General features: G+C 40.8%; 1 protein-coding gene across 7 annotated transcripts in view; it reads left to right on the forward strand.

Moving 5' to 3' along the window:
• Window positions 1-16,510, forward strand: part of LOC126251497 (cyclin-dependent kinase 11B) — a 114,581-nt gene that overhangs the window by 51,715 nt on the left and 46,356 nt on the right. For 5 of the 7 annotated variants that reach the window (XR_007545741.1, XR_007545742.1, XR_007545743.1 and 2 more), the window contains exons 4-5: window positions 2,763-3,121; window positions 3,818-4,009. Coding sequence is in view for 1 of the 7 variants with exons in the window: in XM_049951969.1 (XP_049807926.1) it covers window positions 2,763-3,121; window positions 3,818-4,009 (551 nt within the window). In the remaining 6 variants the exon portion in view is untranslated. The remainder of the gene's footprint in view (window positions 1-2,762; window positions 3,122-3,817; window positions 4,010-16,510) is intronic. The other 2 variants (XR_007545745.1, XR_007545746.1) reach the window with 1 other exon arrangement.

Consider the following 16,510-nt stretch of genomic DNA (forward strand, 5'->3'; position numbering starts at 1 on the left):
TAGCGGAGATGCTGAGTCACAGATTGGCACAACAAAAACACTCTCACAATTAAAGCTTTCAGCCGTTACGGCATTTGTCAATGATAGACTACACACACACACACACACACACACACACACACACACACACACACACACTCAAACGCAACTCACACACGCAACTGCAGTCTCAGGCAATTGAAACCACACTGCCACACAGCAATGTGGTTTCACTTGTTGTGTGTGTGTGTGTGTGTGTGTGTGTGTTATAATTTAATAGGATCACGAAAGACTGTGATGTGACATTCCCTAAATCAGATCAACAGTAATAACAGTAAGCCTCCACTGTACAGAGGCTTATGAAGTACACTCATGCTCATAAATTAAGGATAATGCTGATACATGGTGAAACAACACTCTGGTGGGTGGTTTGGGGGTTCAAATCACCTCGGGGTATGACCATGCGGTGCATTTGACCTGCGGTCGTTACATGGTGGCGCTGGCAGCAGTCCACATATGCAGAGGTGTGTGGGTGCATGTCATAGCACGGTGCAGCGAGTAAGTGTGCAGACATTTTCAGATGTGCTAATGGTGACTGTGTGTTGAAAATGGCTCAAAGAACACATATTGATGACATTATGAGGGGTAGAATACTAGGGCGATGATTCCAGCAGACAGGAAACGTGTCCAGGTGCTACAGTACAGGACCTCCACAGTGAACTAGGCCGTTACCTCACCATCAGTGCCTGCAGACGGCCACGGAGTACTGCAGGTAGCCTTGCTTGGGACCTTACCGCAGCCACTGGAACAGTTGTCTCCAGACACACAGTCTACAGGCGACTGAACAGACATGGTTTATTTGCCTGGAGACCTGCAAGGTGCAATCCAGTGACCCCTGGTCACAGGAGAGCCCTTAAAGCCTGGTGTCAAGAACACAGTACATGGTCAATTAGAGACAGTGGTCCCAGGTTATGTTCATGGACGGGTCCAAGTATAGTCTGAACAGTGATTCTCGCTGGGTTTTCATCTGGCGTGAACCAGGAACCAGATTCCAACCCCTTAATGTCCTTGAAAGAGACATGTATGGAGGTTATTATTATGATTGGTGCACGTACACCCCTGAATGTCTTTGACAGATGAACTGTAACAGGTTAGGTGTATCGGGATGTCATTTTGCACCAGTATGTCCACCTTGTCAGGGGTGCTGCGGGTCCCACCTTCCTCCTGATGGATGATAACACACGGCCCCACTGAGCTGCCATCGTGGAGGAGTACCTTGAAACAGAAGATATTAGGCAAATGGAGTTGCCTGCCTGTTCTACAGACCTAAACCCCATCGAGCACGTCTGGGATGCTCTCAGTCGACGTGTCGCTGCACGTCTTCAGACCCCTACGACACTTCAGGAACTCCGACAGGCACTGGTGCAAGAATGGGAGGCTGTACCCCAGCAGCTGCTCAACCCCCTGATCCAGAGTATGCCAACCCGTTTTGTGGCCTGTGTATGTGTGCATCACATATTGATGTTGGGGTACATGCACAGGAAACAGTGACGTTTTGTAGCACGTGTTTCGGGACAGTTTTCTCAACTTATTACCAATACCGTGGACTTACAGATCTGTGTCTTGTGTGTTCCCTATGTGCCTATGCTATTAGCACCAGTTTTGTGTAGTGCCATGTTTTGTGGCACCACATTCTGCAGTTATCCTTAATTTATGAGCATGAGTGTATATATGTAGATATAGAAAGCAAAATTATGATGGAAATAGGAGAGATACACATGAGATAGGGTCTGGCTAATAGAAAAGCCACAGGTGATTCAAACATGCTTTGATGTTGAAATACTGTGAGTACATAAAGGAATGAGCTTGTGTAAGACAGTCCCACTCTGTGCCAGGGTACAGTTAGAATAATTGTCTGTAATGATGGCGAATATTATCTAAGTGAACTTTATTTGAGTGTCGTGGGACTCCGGGAATTTTACTGACAAACTAAATTTTGTTGTAGAGCCCTTCATATTATCATTTTTAAAATTTTCACGAGCACCTAACACCTGCTCTAACATTTTCAATCTAATATTGAGATATAGTTGAAGGTAGTATGAATGCAAAGGTAAATCACGTAACTTTTAATATATGTATTAAATTGTGCAACAGTTGATATAAACAACAGTTTTCAGAAGTGATCACATGGCTGTATGTTTTGTTGAACAGTCTTCTTCATACACGGTTGTCATAAATCATATGTCAGCCGTAGGCAGTCGTTTGTTTGGCTTAGAGTTGAGCATTGTTTTTATGGTGTTGGACAAGTTTCTCTTGCAATACAGATGTTTTGTGAGACATATAAAGAATTTGAAGAAATTTTGAGTGCTTTTGTTAATGAAATTTATTGGTGTCCGTGACGCTAATGATGAACCGTTGTGTTTTCTTATCGACACTGGACTTGGTCTGCTAGAATGATCATTTTATGGGTGGACAAACTGTGCCTTGTATGATAATATTTTTAGATTTGATTTTGAGAGGTGATTAATTGTTTGGTATGTGGTGAGTCGGCATGTGCAGAAATAGTGCAGTTCATACAAATTGCAAATGACGGAAATATCAGACCTGGCCAGTTTACGAGCAGTATTGTTATGTGCTCTTCTTTGATCTGTGGTAACTAAATTGAGTTTATTATTAGTATTTAAAAAAAAGAGGATATGAGCCCAAGTGGTACAGTAATGTACAATAATCTCCGGTACTGTCAGATGAGAACCAAACTAACATTACTTCCGTCACATTTGCAGAGAGAGACGAGAACAGATGCCGACCAGTCGTGGTGAGTCAAAGCGTTCTTCTGATGGAAGAGGAGGTGGTAGCAGCAGCAGTAGTAAACAGCAGCAGCAGGAGAGGGGGGACCGTATGTTGGAGGATCTGCGAGAGCGTCTTTTGGATAAAAGAAGAGCCCAGGAAAGCTCTGATAGAAGAATTAAGATGGATCAACGAAGTCGACGCTCACAGCAACAACAACAGGATATGATGATGCAGCAACACCAACAACAGATGCAGCAACAACCGCCACCACCACCAGTTAGACATGAGACGGCACGGGAAAAAGCAGAGAGACTCGAAAAAGAGTTAAGGAAAGAACGGCTTTTGGAAGCAGGTAATGCTTTAATGATAATGAACTGAATTGAAATACTCTAGTGAATGCTAAATTGATGGAGACCATTGGTACCATTAACTTATTGATAAGATGGGAAATATGATGGTGTATTTTGTTGACTTGTCTCAATTTTAAAGCTTTGTGAAAATTTAAGCTTTCAGATCTATTGAATGTTGTAAAAGTTCATTATTCTGGATCTTTGATACTGTGTCAAGTGACTTGATGTGTCTGTCAGAAATTGGACGCACGTTCAGCAAATACCAGGGTGAAATCCTGGTTTTGGCAATTCTTATTATAACCTCTATGGATTTTCCTAATCACTCCTGGGGAATGGCAAACTGGTTCTTTCATCAAGGTCATGGGCAATACATTCCTCAAAATATACCAAAACAGAGTTGGTAGTATGTATTCCTAAAGAAAGAAGGTAGGAATTTCATATTTTATCTTGACGTACCCATATCTCTCTCCTAGTGGTGTTTGAAATGTTGAAATGATTTGTCTTCCTCTGAGTATCTGTTGCCTGATAATTTCTTTCATCATAGAAAAGGCTCGACCATATGGTTTCCTCTTTGTCAGTGAATTTTTCTCTTTTATTTGCCTGTATTGTTACCTCAATCAGATAGCTGGGGTGTTTTAAATTGAATTATCATGGTATTCCGGTGAGGTTAAAGATTGCACTGTGTTATGTGTTTACAGACCGGGAAATGGTTCGCCAGAAAGAGGTATACAGGAGAGAACTAGAAGCCAGACGAGAGCGACGCCACTTAGAGAAAGAAAAAGAACGTACCTTACACGAGGTCAGCATGAAGGGAGAGCGAAGTGAGAGCCGTGAGCGAAAGAGACGAAAGCTGGAAAGTGGTGAACAACAAAGTGAATCTGATGGTGAAGGTACAGAATTTATTGGAAACATTCTGTAAGCTGATGCTAATTAACTAGCCATGAATTAAACCCTTTTCTTTCTTGTAAATGAAGGACAGCTTTCTGATGCCTGGCTTTTTCGCTGTCACATTCTCATCAGCCTAATGAGTAGGAGGATTGTTCTCTTTCACAAATAACAGTGAAGTTCAGTTGTTTGAGTGTCTTTCTCTCATGTTTCTACTGTGGAAAACATATGTCACATTTGGTACTGGGTTTCTGTAACCTATGCTAGCTCCTGCTTACAAATGAATGGAATAATACACCTTCAGTTTGGAAAAAAGTTGTTGCCACCCAAAATAACCATTTGACAATTGCAATTGACTAAGGATACCCCTGAACTGCTGCATGTGGTGCTTGCAGCAGCAACAGTTGTAGAACATCTGTTAGACTGATCATAAGAATCTGATCTCTTTATTTATCTATCTGCTAATCTGTGCTTTTTTCTGTGTTGGTAATCCAAGTATAACATTCACATCAAAAGGAAAAATTACTAGAGAAGTGACAAGGAGGCAGAATGGATGGCCAGGAGATGACCCTCCAGCACTGTTGCTACACACAAATAAAAGTACAAAAAACTATCCAATTTTCAGAGCTATTAATTTCTTCCAGAGAGAGGAAAGGAGGATGGGCTAGGAAAGTTTATAAAAGGAGGATGGGTTTCTCAGGGTGAGATGGACTCACCTGTTGTGAGGACAAGGAGAGCTAAAGATCCAGTAGTACCAAAAGCTGGGATAGGCATTTTGTACTTTTGTGTTTGTCTATTGGCAATACCTAAATTTATCTTTTGAAGGCAACTACAGGCAATTCATTCTATCCCCCTAAAACCACTTATATCTACATATTAAAAATATTAACCGGCACTTGAAACCCTCCATTAGCTTCAGACAAAAATATTATGTACATCTTAGGCAAATGTGGGAATGGCCTTGCCGCAGTGGTTACACCGGTTCCCGTGAGATCACCGAAGTTAAGCGCTATCGGGCATGGTCAGCACTTGGATCAGTGACCATCCAGGCCCCCATGCACCGTTGCCATTTTTCGGGGTGCACTCAGCCTTGTGATGCCAGTTGAGGAGCTACTCGACCGAATAGTAGTGGCTTCGGTCAAGAATACCATCTTATGACCGGGAGAGCGGTGTGTTGACCCCACGCCCCTCCTATCCGCATCTTCCACGGAGGATGACACGGCGGTCAGATGGTCCCGGTAGGCCACTCGTGGCCTGAAGACGAACTTTTTTTTTTTACATCTTAGGCAAATAATATACCAATAAATGCTGGTGGAGGATGGGGACAGAGTGCAACATTTCAGAATCTACGGATCAAGAGTTATTCTCTTTGAATCACTGTTAAGTGCAGTGCAGAGGATACTTTTCACTATATGACACATTAATGTATCTTTCCATTCCATTTATGGATGGAGTGGGTGATTAAAGCATGCTAAGGTATCTCTACAAGTTTTTATTACAAATTTCATCTTCATAGGCTCTGCAGGGGGGGGGGGGGGGGACAATAAGTAAAGTGATAAAAAATGTTCACAAATTCCATCCTAAAAATTGTTTTTTGATATTTTCCAAGTAGTTTTTTTCTAGATGTTAGACATCTTCCTTCAGAGTTAACAGTAGTTGAGGTTTTTCAGCATTGCTATGACACTCTCCTGTGATCCAAATAACACTGTCACCATCTGCATTGTTCTTCATATACTCTGTATGTTCTTTGTTAGCCCAATCTATTCCTGTATAAGCCATACAAGTGTTTTATAAGCAATTCATAGACCAATATCTGCATTGTACCAATAAACCAAAGCCAAACACTTGCTTTCCCAACTCTTGAGTGTCGGCAATTGTTGAACTTTATATCCATACTCTTTGTTACTCTCAGGTGTAATTAATTGTGACCACTTAATCATGTATTTTCATTAATCACATATTTTCCTGAAGTACCCACCTCAAAATTTCTCTGTCTCAATAGCTAAATGTCTGTCTTTACTCCAAGGCAGCGTTTTATCTAGCTCCAATTGGGTGTTACTGGTGTTTCTACAGGATATTGTATCATAAGTAACTGCTTCACCTGCAAAAGTCTCGAGTTTCCAACTGCTGCTTGTGTTACAGTTATGGTGACGGGTCTGTACATTTTCTTATGACACATCTACTATTACTTCATCTTCTTTGAAGGGCTGTTCATCCAGCCTGCCAGGCAGTTCACTCCAGTGACAAACCAGAATACATATCCTTAAAACATGTTTCCTTTAGTAGATGTATTGATTGAAAGCTTGGAAATGGTCTCTGGTCACAAACCTATTTCTGCATATGACAGACACATAATTGGGGGTCTTGTAACCTGTTAGATGTTGGTAACAACTGCCCCAAGGAGTTACGTGAAATGATAGATTACTACATGAATTTTCGTGTAGTGTTAAGAGTGCAAAGATAAAATGACTCTGCACGCTGTTGGCAAAAATGTGTTCTATTTTGAAAAATTTTAAAAGATCCATTGAGTAATTGTGTCCTTAACAGAATTTGTAGATTGAATGGATATATTCAAATCACTTAGCACGATGCAGCATGGTAACATCCTTCACAACCCCTGTTATTTTGACAATTGAACATCCTGTCATTTTTAAGGCACAAATGCAGTGAGAGATCTCTGTGTGGCAATTTAAACCCAGGGTGGGCATAGCTCTGTGGGAGGTTAATCGAAAGATAGTGTAAGCAGAAAAATATCAAACACTGCATGAATTCTGTAAAGTGTTGTGGCAGCTGGCAGTCATTGCTGAATACACACATGGGCAAATATCTTCACTGCTCTAGGGGAACTCGTCTTTGTTGCATTTTTCCCATATCGTAATTAGCACAGTAACGTAAGGCTCATTGTGCTGAAGAACTTGATGCCCGCAAGTCCTTAAATAAAAATCTGCATGCAGTAGCAATGCATGAAAGGAAATAGGCTGTTGGACAAAAGAATGGAGGGCTCCCTGCTATTTGCATTTCCAATAGGGCCTGTGATAATAATCTGGTGTCACATTATACTTCAGAACCCTAAACTGTTTATCTTTCACTTCATACTAAATCTGTGGTATGAGAAGAGGAAATGTCTTACAAGCTTCTCAGAAACTTTAGTTTTTTGTCTTTACTTTCACACTTTATACTAAAACAAGAATGTTGAGATGAGAGGAGGAAATGAAGTATATGCTTCCAAGACGTAATATTTCCTTGTGTGCTACTATTGCGTGCATGAAAGCTCAGCAGTTAATTTTTGTGTGTTGGATAAATTTTGATATCACCTCACATTGCTTTGTGAGAAGGTTCCTATTTTCTTGGGATTCAAATAGAGTAGACATTTCATCACTGGTTAATATTCTGATGACATGATACCCATTCCAATTGCTCCATGGCACCTATGAGCATAGTCTCACTTTGGTTGAAATAAGAATATACAGCCAGTAGAGTATGCTCACTCCAGTCAGAGCCAAGGTGATTTCTTTATGTTTATGGTGAAGCGTCTGCTGCAGTGTCCACACTCAGCCAACATAAACAAATTGGGGCAACATTGGGCACTGCTAATTGCTGCACTGGCCACGAGCCACGACAAGAGCGCACTGTCCCTGCTAACAATATTATGGAGTTAATACATCTTTCTTACTTAATGTAATATGCAGGACATGGGTTGGGTAACAATTGTAACTAGCCATTGCATTAAAATACTTTACAGTTATATTTGATGCAATATTTATTCTTGCTTGTGTCTCTAATGTTAATAGTATTGATTCAGATTGTGTGTGAACATGAAAAAACACACACACATACACACACACACACACACACACACACACACACACACACACACACACAGAGCACACAGTCATTGATTCCAGTGAGAGTGATAACTGCTGTCTGTTGAACAACACATGTGCCAATCAGTTACGCAGATACACTGTGACTGAAAGGTGTCTCAGTTGTTGGCAACAAATTCCAGCTGTGATGGACACTTCCTTGGGGAAGAATTCATAGTGCAAAACACACTATTGGAGCTATCAGATGGAAAATATTATGTTCACACAACTCTTTCCAGTTTATGTCTTTTGGTAGGGTTTAGCCCTCCGTTTCGTAGGAAGTTAACGATAAAGGCATCATAACACATCACCAGTAAGAGTATTGCATAGGTATGCTCAGTGAGTGACCTGATGACGTTCAAGAAAAACTGCAATAATAGTCACTCCATTGGTTTTTGTTGTTTCTAGTTAGAGCATTCAGTACTCCCAAACCTGACTTCCGAACCTTGCCTGTTGAATGCAAATGTCGCATGATGATTAAATGGTAATTCATCACTTATATTAGTAGTCGAGACTTCCGTAATTTGGAAAATCGTTCGTGCCAGAATGATCTTTGTTGAAACAAGAATATCTTTTCTGGCATATTTTTCCCAAAAGTATTTGCTCCACTCACACTGTTCAAATCTTTCGGGTTGCCTCCTCTGCATTCACCCCTCTGTTATACCAAAAGTAAATACTGTGTTGCAGACATTACACCTTTTTCCACTTGCAACCCAGTTTTACAAATGGCTCAAATGGCTCTGAGCACTATGGGACTTAACTTCAGAGGTCGTCAGTCACCTAGAACTTAGAACTACTTAAACCTAACTAACCTAAAGACATCACACACATCCATGCCCGAGGCAGGATTCAAACCTGCGACCGTGGCGGTCACGCAGTTCCAGACTGTAGCGCCTAGAACAGCTTGACCACCCCGGCCGGCCCAGTTTTACAACACCTAACTGTAGTTCATGATTTTCAAGTATGCAAAATCCAATGCTTAACTGTGAGATGATAACTAGAACTTCAAATTCGAAAATGACAGTTGAGACAAACACTGACAGCATTACGCCGCATTCACCTAGGCGGCGCTCAATTTCAGGCAACAGGTGGCATCTGGCCGATGGCCAGTAGCCGCTGCAGCGTGAGGAAACGCTCGAGTGTAAGGTGTTCTGATCGTGATGCAGCCACAAGCCGTCCTGCGGAATTGTTTCTGGAAGTATTTGTTATTACTGGTGGGTAGAATGTGAAGCAAATTACCTTTAATGTTCGATCAGACTCATAGCTTTAGAAGAGGGCTGAAATGTGGGGGAGGGGGGAATACAGTTGGCCGCAAACACATGACTGTAAGTTTAGAATGCACGACAATTACCACTAGACCACGGGCTCACACGACACATCATCTCGGAAGTAGACAACACTTCCTCCTGACACTTCCGCACCTTACAGTGTTGCCAGATTGTGCAGATGGCTGGTCAGGGGCATTTGGTCTTATTGGCCACCTTTAGTGAACGACTTGGACTTAATCTCTGTGGCGGCTGACCGGCAGTCAGTTTTCAAGTCTAAGACTTGATGCAAGATGCACTTGGTTTCAGGATTGTGTCCATACAGTTCACAGACATGCTTATAGAGGCCACCTGGGTTGGCCCCCTTGCGTGCTCTGGTGAGCCACCAAAGAAATAGTATTTGTTATTACTGGTGGGTAGAATGTGAAGCAAATTACCTTTAATGTTCGATCAGACTCATAGCTTTAGAAGAGGGCTGAAATGTGGGGGAGGGGGGAATACAGTTGGCCTTTTCTGTAACCTGTATTATTGTTGTCCATTCAATGGGTTCAGTGCTACACGCAACCTGTACTTCGTTGTTTCTTACATTGACTCTATAAAGTACTGTGTTAACATAAATCGTGTTTGTTCTTGCTATAACAGTGCTAGGTTAATCTGAATAGATTTCTAAATTAAACATGACGATTTGAATAAGTGCAATGACAGAATCCATGTGTTGTTATATTCCATAGGATGACCGATACTAAGCAACTGTTTTGTAGATGCAGCATTGCTGGCTGTTGTAAACATATGTAATGCTTATGCTCCATAGAACGGTCCTAATGATCTGCCTGATGTACAGGAAAACTCCATATTAATGAACCCTCTTTTAAATGATTTCCGCTTTTAACAAATGTTTGTTTCCATTGGTCCCAGTGAAGTTTTCATAAGAACAATGTTGACAAAATTCATTTCTTCTTTTAAAGAAATAAATATTAAATAGTTTGCAAACTGAAACCCAACTTGATCATTTCTTATTGCTGATATCTAGGTCATAGTTTTTGTTTGTTAGTTTTGAACCATTGCCAGTTTCCACATGTAGGTCTTGTGATCTGATGTCACAGAAAGCATTGCAAAGTGCACAGATTAACCACATTGTGTTGTTTATCGAAGTGTTGATTTCTACACAATGGAAGTGTTGTGTAGCTATCGCGAGCAGAAACAGAAAGCTTAAGATTCAGCATAAATTAATCAATGTGGCTAAGAAACACAATTTGGTGCCACATCTTCTTTATCTGGTACATAGTGAAAAATGAGGAGGCTCTCATGTATGTAGAAACTCTCAATCCTTCTGCATTTGTTAAAACTGAATGTAGGCCAGACCACCCCCATTTCTGAATGGGTTTGATGTGGTAGTCAGGTCTGGTAGGGGGTCTATTCAGTCCTTGTGAGGCCAAATGAGGAGCTGCTTGGATAAAGGAGTGGTGGCATCATCAGGAATTATCTACTGGCAATAATGACTGAAGGGATTGGCGACATGCAGATCACATGCCTCACAATCATAGGTCGCTCCTCGTATTGCCTGTAGGCAGCAGTCAGTCAGTCGGAACAGGCCTAATGACTAATACGTGAGTAGTGTTTATGTTTTTCTCCCAATTCTGATGTCCTGTGCAGTGTTAGTGGTGATGGGGGAAGTAAAAAGGGGAATTGTAGTTTGTTGCAGTTTTGTTGTTTCTTTAATTCCTTCCAAAACACAGATCAGTAGTTGTTTATTTTCATCATCACACCATCAAAAGTTATGTCAGGCCCTAGAATGTTCCAGTTTTTGTATTAATACATTCTACGTGGCAACTATACTTTTAAAAAATTTTCAGGAAGATTCTAGAAACCTTCAGCAAAATCCAAAGGTGTGTCTTTGCCAGAGTGAACTGTGCAGTTCAAGACTGCTTAAGACCATTCAGACAGCCTGCCTGAAATGCATGGTTACATTCAGTAATTGTACAGTTTGATGCACAGACATGATATCACTTTTGATAAGCTGCACAACTGAACGCGTGATGTGTAGGCCCCCTAAGGATTTATACACCATCATCTTAGTCATAAAATGGCTTCATGAAATGAAAAGTGGAAACATTCCCATAGGCGAAAATTTATTATGGGAAAGGTCCGATAAATTGCCCTGAAGCTCGGGATTGAAGATTTCAGTGCATCAAATTGCTGTCAGGATTGCTTGAGGGAGAGGGGGTAATGAATATGGAAGAAGAATGTTTTACCATGGCTGATAACAGATATGGGCCCAGGGATGTCTTTGATGCTGATGGAACAAGGGTTCTTTTGTAATTTAATTCCCTCAAAAACAGAAAATATAATGAACAAAAAAATCAAAGAAAGAATTATTGCCTGCTGTCTGTCAATAGCAACAACAGAAATCGTAAATTTTATTGTGATTTAAACACTGCTGTGCACCTATGATTGTATTGGCAGTGTCTGCTGACTGCTGAAATTAATGTGAAATTTCTTAGCATTTTAAATGCCAAGAGGGGTGCAACTGGAAGCTAGAGTGACAGATGTCCTACACACCAAAAGATGATGACATACTTCATGTGTGTCGACATCGTGTTTCTCCGTACTAACTGTATACAGATTACCTGTAGCCTCTAGACCAGTGCATAATTCATGCTGTGAAAGCTAAATTGAGAATAACTGTTGTACAGTAAATTTCATTCCTTGTAGAAAAGGATGTAAAGAGAATGAATATCTTACAGACTGTGCACATGTTTGTTGCTGGCTGGAATGCTGTAACCCAGCATGTGTTGAGACAGTTTACAAATACCGGCATCAGTTGCCATAAAAGATGACGACGATTATGATTATCCTGAAAGCTGGCACAGAAATTTCAGCAAGGTGTAGATGTTATGCAAAAAAAAAATTGGCAAGAGGTGGATGAAAAACAGGGTGAGGGATGGTGGTGGTGGTGGTGGTGGTGGTGACAAGTGGTTTGTGGGGTGCTCAACTGCACTGTCACCAGCACCCGTACAAAGTTCCAGTTTTCACACAGTCAAAGTTTTTCACGTTCCAATCCAACCACTGTCACAAATGATGATGATGACGACGACACAAACACCCAGTCCCCGGGAAGAGAAAATCCCCAACCCGGCCGGGAATCGAACCCAGGACCCCGTGATCGAGACAGCAATGCTAGCCACGAGACCATGAACTTTGGGCGATGATTGTGATGATGATGAGGAGGAGGAGGAGGAGGAGATGGAGATGGGAGCTTCAGCTGTAAGTTTTGTATTAGATCTTTGTCAGCACATTATGCTGACAGGAAAAAGTGAACTCTTACTTAATTTCTTTTTTCAAGATATAAAGGGTAATATGTAACGATTTTTCCCTCTTGTTTAATTGTAGGCCATTTTTTCTATCCCATTAGTTGAATAAAGCAAATTATGAATATAAACAGTTTCTTCTTCAGCCTGGATGCTGGCTTTATATGGAGACACCCATTGATGAGACTTTTAAAACAAATACCTAATGAATTAATGAGAGTATGTGGCACAAAGTCCTGTGCAGTGGTGATACGGTCTAAAAACCTCCAAATTCCAATTTTTGGTCACTTTGTCAGCATAATGGAACTAAACTTCCATTTAGGGAAAAACTATTTTGATCTATAAATTCGTTAAAAAGAGGTCTTACTAGATAAAGTGCAACAACTGCAGGTGAGTTCAATGTTTGACAACCACCTTACGCAAAATAAGCTAACTTAGTACATGAGCCTACGGATGCTATTATTAGACAGTGGTCAGAAACACATTGTGTTATTTCAGAATATAACAATCGTTTGCAGATACTACCTGTGTAAGGCAAAAATGCTAAAAACTTGAGCATCATGTCATTATTCTCATCACTCGCTTAGTTCACATTTGGTCACTAGCGCAATGCGAATCTGATATCTCGCACTGCACTCATTCTGGTGAAAGGTAACCTCTGTTGGCCTAATTCGACTGACAAACTTTCTGGGTTTTAGATAACAAGCACCCTACGAGTCGAGACAGGGACTACCCCTTCTTGCTGGCATGGATTGTGACAGCTATGAGCCTGAAAATACGTATCAGTGCAGATTGGCTTCTTATAAACAGCATATTCCAATGACCACCACTTCAAGGATGTGAAGGCATCCATCATTTCCCAATTCCATAGCGAAATGAATATTTTAGTGGCTTTAACTGAGATCTTTGAAAAAGGTATGAAAATTGTCACTGCCATGAGGTCAAATAACAGGCAGGTTTCAACACATTCAACTGCCAGACACGTTCCTCAAACCTTCCATAAAAATATTGGCAACAGTAGGTAACATGGCTCTCCATCTGTCTGCTGTTAGCACTGGTCACTGAATAAAACCTAAGTGGAAGTCAACACAGAGGAATGTGAGTGAAGGGAGAGGCCACATCAAAACTTATTAGAATGTCAAGGACACACGTGGGCAGTCTCCCTAATTTACTTACAAAATCTGCCAAATTTCTAATGTGATGTGGACACTAACCTACCAGTTGTCAACAGCGTAACAAGGTATCTTGCTACATTATTTCTTGGAGCACCTGTGTTACTGACTATCGGCCTAAAAGGAATCCCTTCCTTGTGTATCTTCGAAAGGCTGTATAATTTAGGTTGTGACATCATAATAAGAATTAAGACTCTTTGTATATTCTATGAGGAGAAACTTCTTTTCAGGGAGGATGTTAGTCTGCCTCTGCAGCCCTTTCGCCATGTCAACACTGAATGCTAAATGCTGGATCAGATAGTTTAACAATGTATTATCTGAACATAACCCCACTTGTCCCAACACAAGTGTTGCATTTCCCGTGCCAGCAGGTAAGATAACAATGTCAGGATTTGCCTGAGGGAACACATAGCAGGTCTCTCTGCTGCTGTAATATCACTTTTTGGGCAAATGTGTCCTCATCAACACATGACATGCTTCTCTCCTTACAAAATCATTACTGGCAAGTATACGTTGTCCCTAGGACAGATCAAGCTACATTAACAAAAGATTTCTTGATGAAATTCATCATTGAAAGTTGAGATGTAAGGTTCCCAGTGATGCTGGGGCCAGGAAGCAGTGTCTAGCCAATCCCAAGAAAATATCAATATTGTTCAAGCAAATCCTCAAATGAAGCTGAAATAATTCTTTAGAAATTAAATCCACCTATCTGTGAGAATAACAGGTCATCTCATGAGCAAGAACTAAACTGACGTATTCCTTGATGTGATTGTCAGCTGGAGAGGAGAATTAATGTAAAGAATTTTACTTTGGTAAAACAGTATTATGGTCTTGACACTATAACTAAAATGAAAGTGCACATTGAAGTCTCACACTTCTACTGCAAGGCATTGCATATGTAACTTCTGCAAGTGATGATAAATTTCCTCATGCAGAAGTAAGCAATGTGAACACGAGCTTCTCATGGCATATATTCAGTGTTCAAATAACTTATGGTAATGCAACCAATATCCTTGACAACAAATATGAGGGGGGGATTTAAGAAAAAGGGGAGTGGGGAATTTGTCATAACCTCTTTATTTCTTAATATTTTTACACCAAATTTTGATCACCTTCAAAGTATTCTTCATTGACCACAACGCACATCCTCAAATGATCCCTCCATTGTCAAAACAGTTTTTAAATTCACTTATTGGTATGCTCTTTATGCCTTACAGCGTTTTTTGTTTTACCTCCTCCACAGTGGCAAAATGCATTCCTTTCATGTCCCTTTTGAGTCTGGGGAATAAAAAGAAATCATTGGGACTAGATACAGTGAGTAAAAGGGGCGGACAATCGGTGTCAGATGGTGTGGGCCGTCGCGTTGTCGTGATGGGGAAACCAGTTGTGTGTGTTCCAAAGGTCTGCCCTTTTCTTCCAGATACTCTCCCTCAGTCCTTTTAAAACCTCCAAGTAGAACTCCTGGTTGACGGTCTGACCCAAGGGAACCAAATCCACATGCACAACACCTCTTCAATCGAAGAAACAAATGAAAATTGTCTCAATGTTTCATATCACTTAGTGAGCTTTTTTGGGACAAGGAGAGGCACTTGTCTTCCACTGGCTTTGAATGCTGCTTTATTTCAGGATCATATCCATAGCACCACAATTCATCACCAGTAACCACCTTGGAAAAAAATTCAGGGTTCTTTTTTGAGCTGATTTTGAAGCTCAAAACATGCCTGAAGTCGAAGCTCCCTTTGCCCGTCTCTGAGAAGGCGAGGGACAAATTTGACTGCAACTGTTCCCATGTGCAAATCTTTGGATAAAATTCTGTGAATTGAACTCTGTGATATTTCGGACATCTCACAGAGTTGATCAATGGTTTGGCAACGGTCTTCATGAACAAAGGCATTGATTTTGTTGACATTTTCATCACTTCTTGATGTTGAAGAGCATGCTGAATGTGGTTGGTCTTCAATTGACATTTCTCCATTTTTAAAACATGAAAACCACTGGTAGACTGTGGTTGTACTTAGGGCAGCATTCCCAAAGCAGTCTTAAGCATTACAATAGTTTTTGTGGCCGTTTTCCTCAACAGGAAACAAAGTTTCACAGCCGCGCATTGCTCAAGACAATCTTCCATCACGTTTTCACCGAAATGGAAAGTTGTTTTCCTAAAAAACTCTCGTGAGTGAATTGATGCACTCACAGCGACACAACTTCGCACTCTGACTCAGGTGGCATGACCGTAACAGACACCTGGACAAACATTGGGTTCCCACACTCTCCCTCCTCACCGCAGCCCAATTCCCATTACTTTTGGGTCCCCCCCCCCCCCTCGTATTTATAGTTGAGGCGGAGTTAGCGGTACTTACCCGCCTGTTGCTGATTAACATTTCATTTTCAGTTAGCCTGACATTGGTCGTCTTTGGTTGTTTGACAGTGCAAGTTGTTTTTCTGCTTACACTTCCTTTTGGTTTCAATATTAGAACAACCCTGCCCACCAATGTCATAAATTACCATGCACAACAATATCTCATGCATTTGTGCCTTGAAAATGGTGAGATATTCACCTGTCGAAATATCCCTGGCTGTCAAGGATGTTACTTGTCTGCATTCTTGTAAGTTATTTTAATATTCAGTACTCAAGGAGAAGCTCAAGTTTCACAAATGTTTGTATGTCTGTCAAATATTTCTTTCCCTCAGTTTAGTTTCATTTTAAATCTCCCAAGTTAAAAATGTTTCTCATGATATGCACGTTAATAGGGACTAACTGTTCAGAAGATTCGGCAGATAAAATCCAAAGAAGATGTAAATGTAAGTGACCATTGGATAAGTGCATTGAAGTTTTAAAAAATAATAGTCAATAATAAATTTGTTTTCTATTCTTTGTATCTTTTTCGTTTTAGATAGACA

The sequence above is a fragment of the Schistocerca nitens genome, chromosome 4 (genome assembly GCF_023898315.1).
Source record: "Schistocerca nitens isolate TAMUIC-IGC-003100 chromosome 4, iqSchNite1.1, whole genome shotgun sequence".
NCBI lineage: Eukaryota > Metazoa > Arthropoda > Insecta > Orthoptera > Acrididae > Schistocerca > Schistocerca nitens.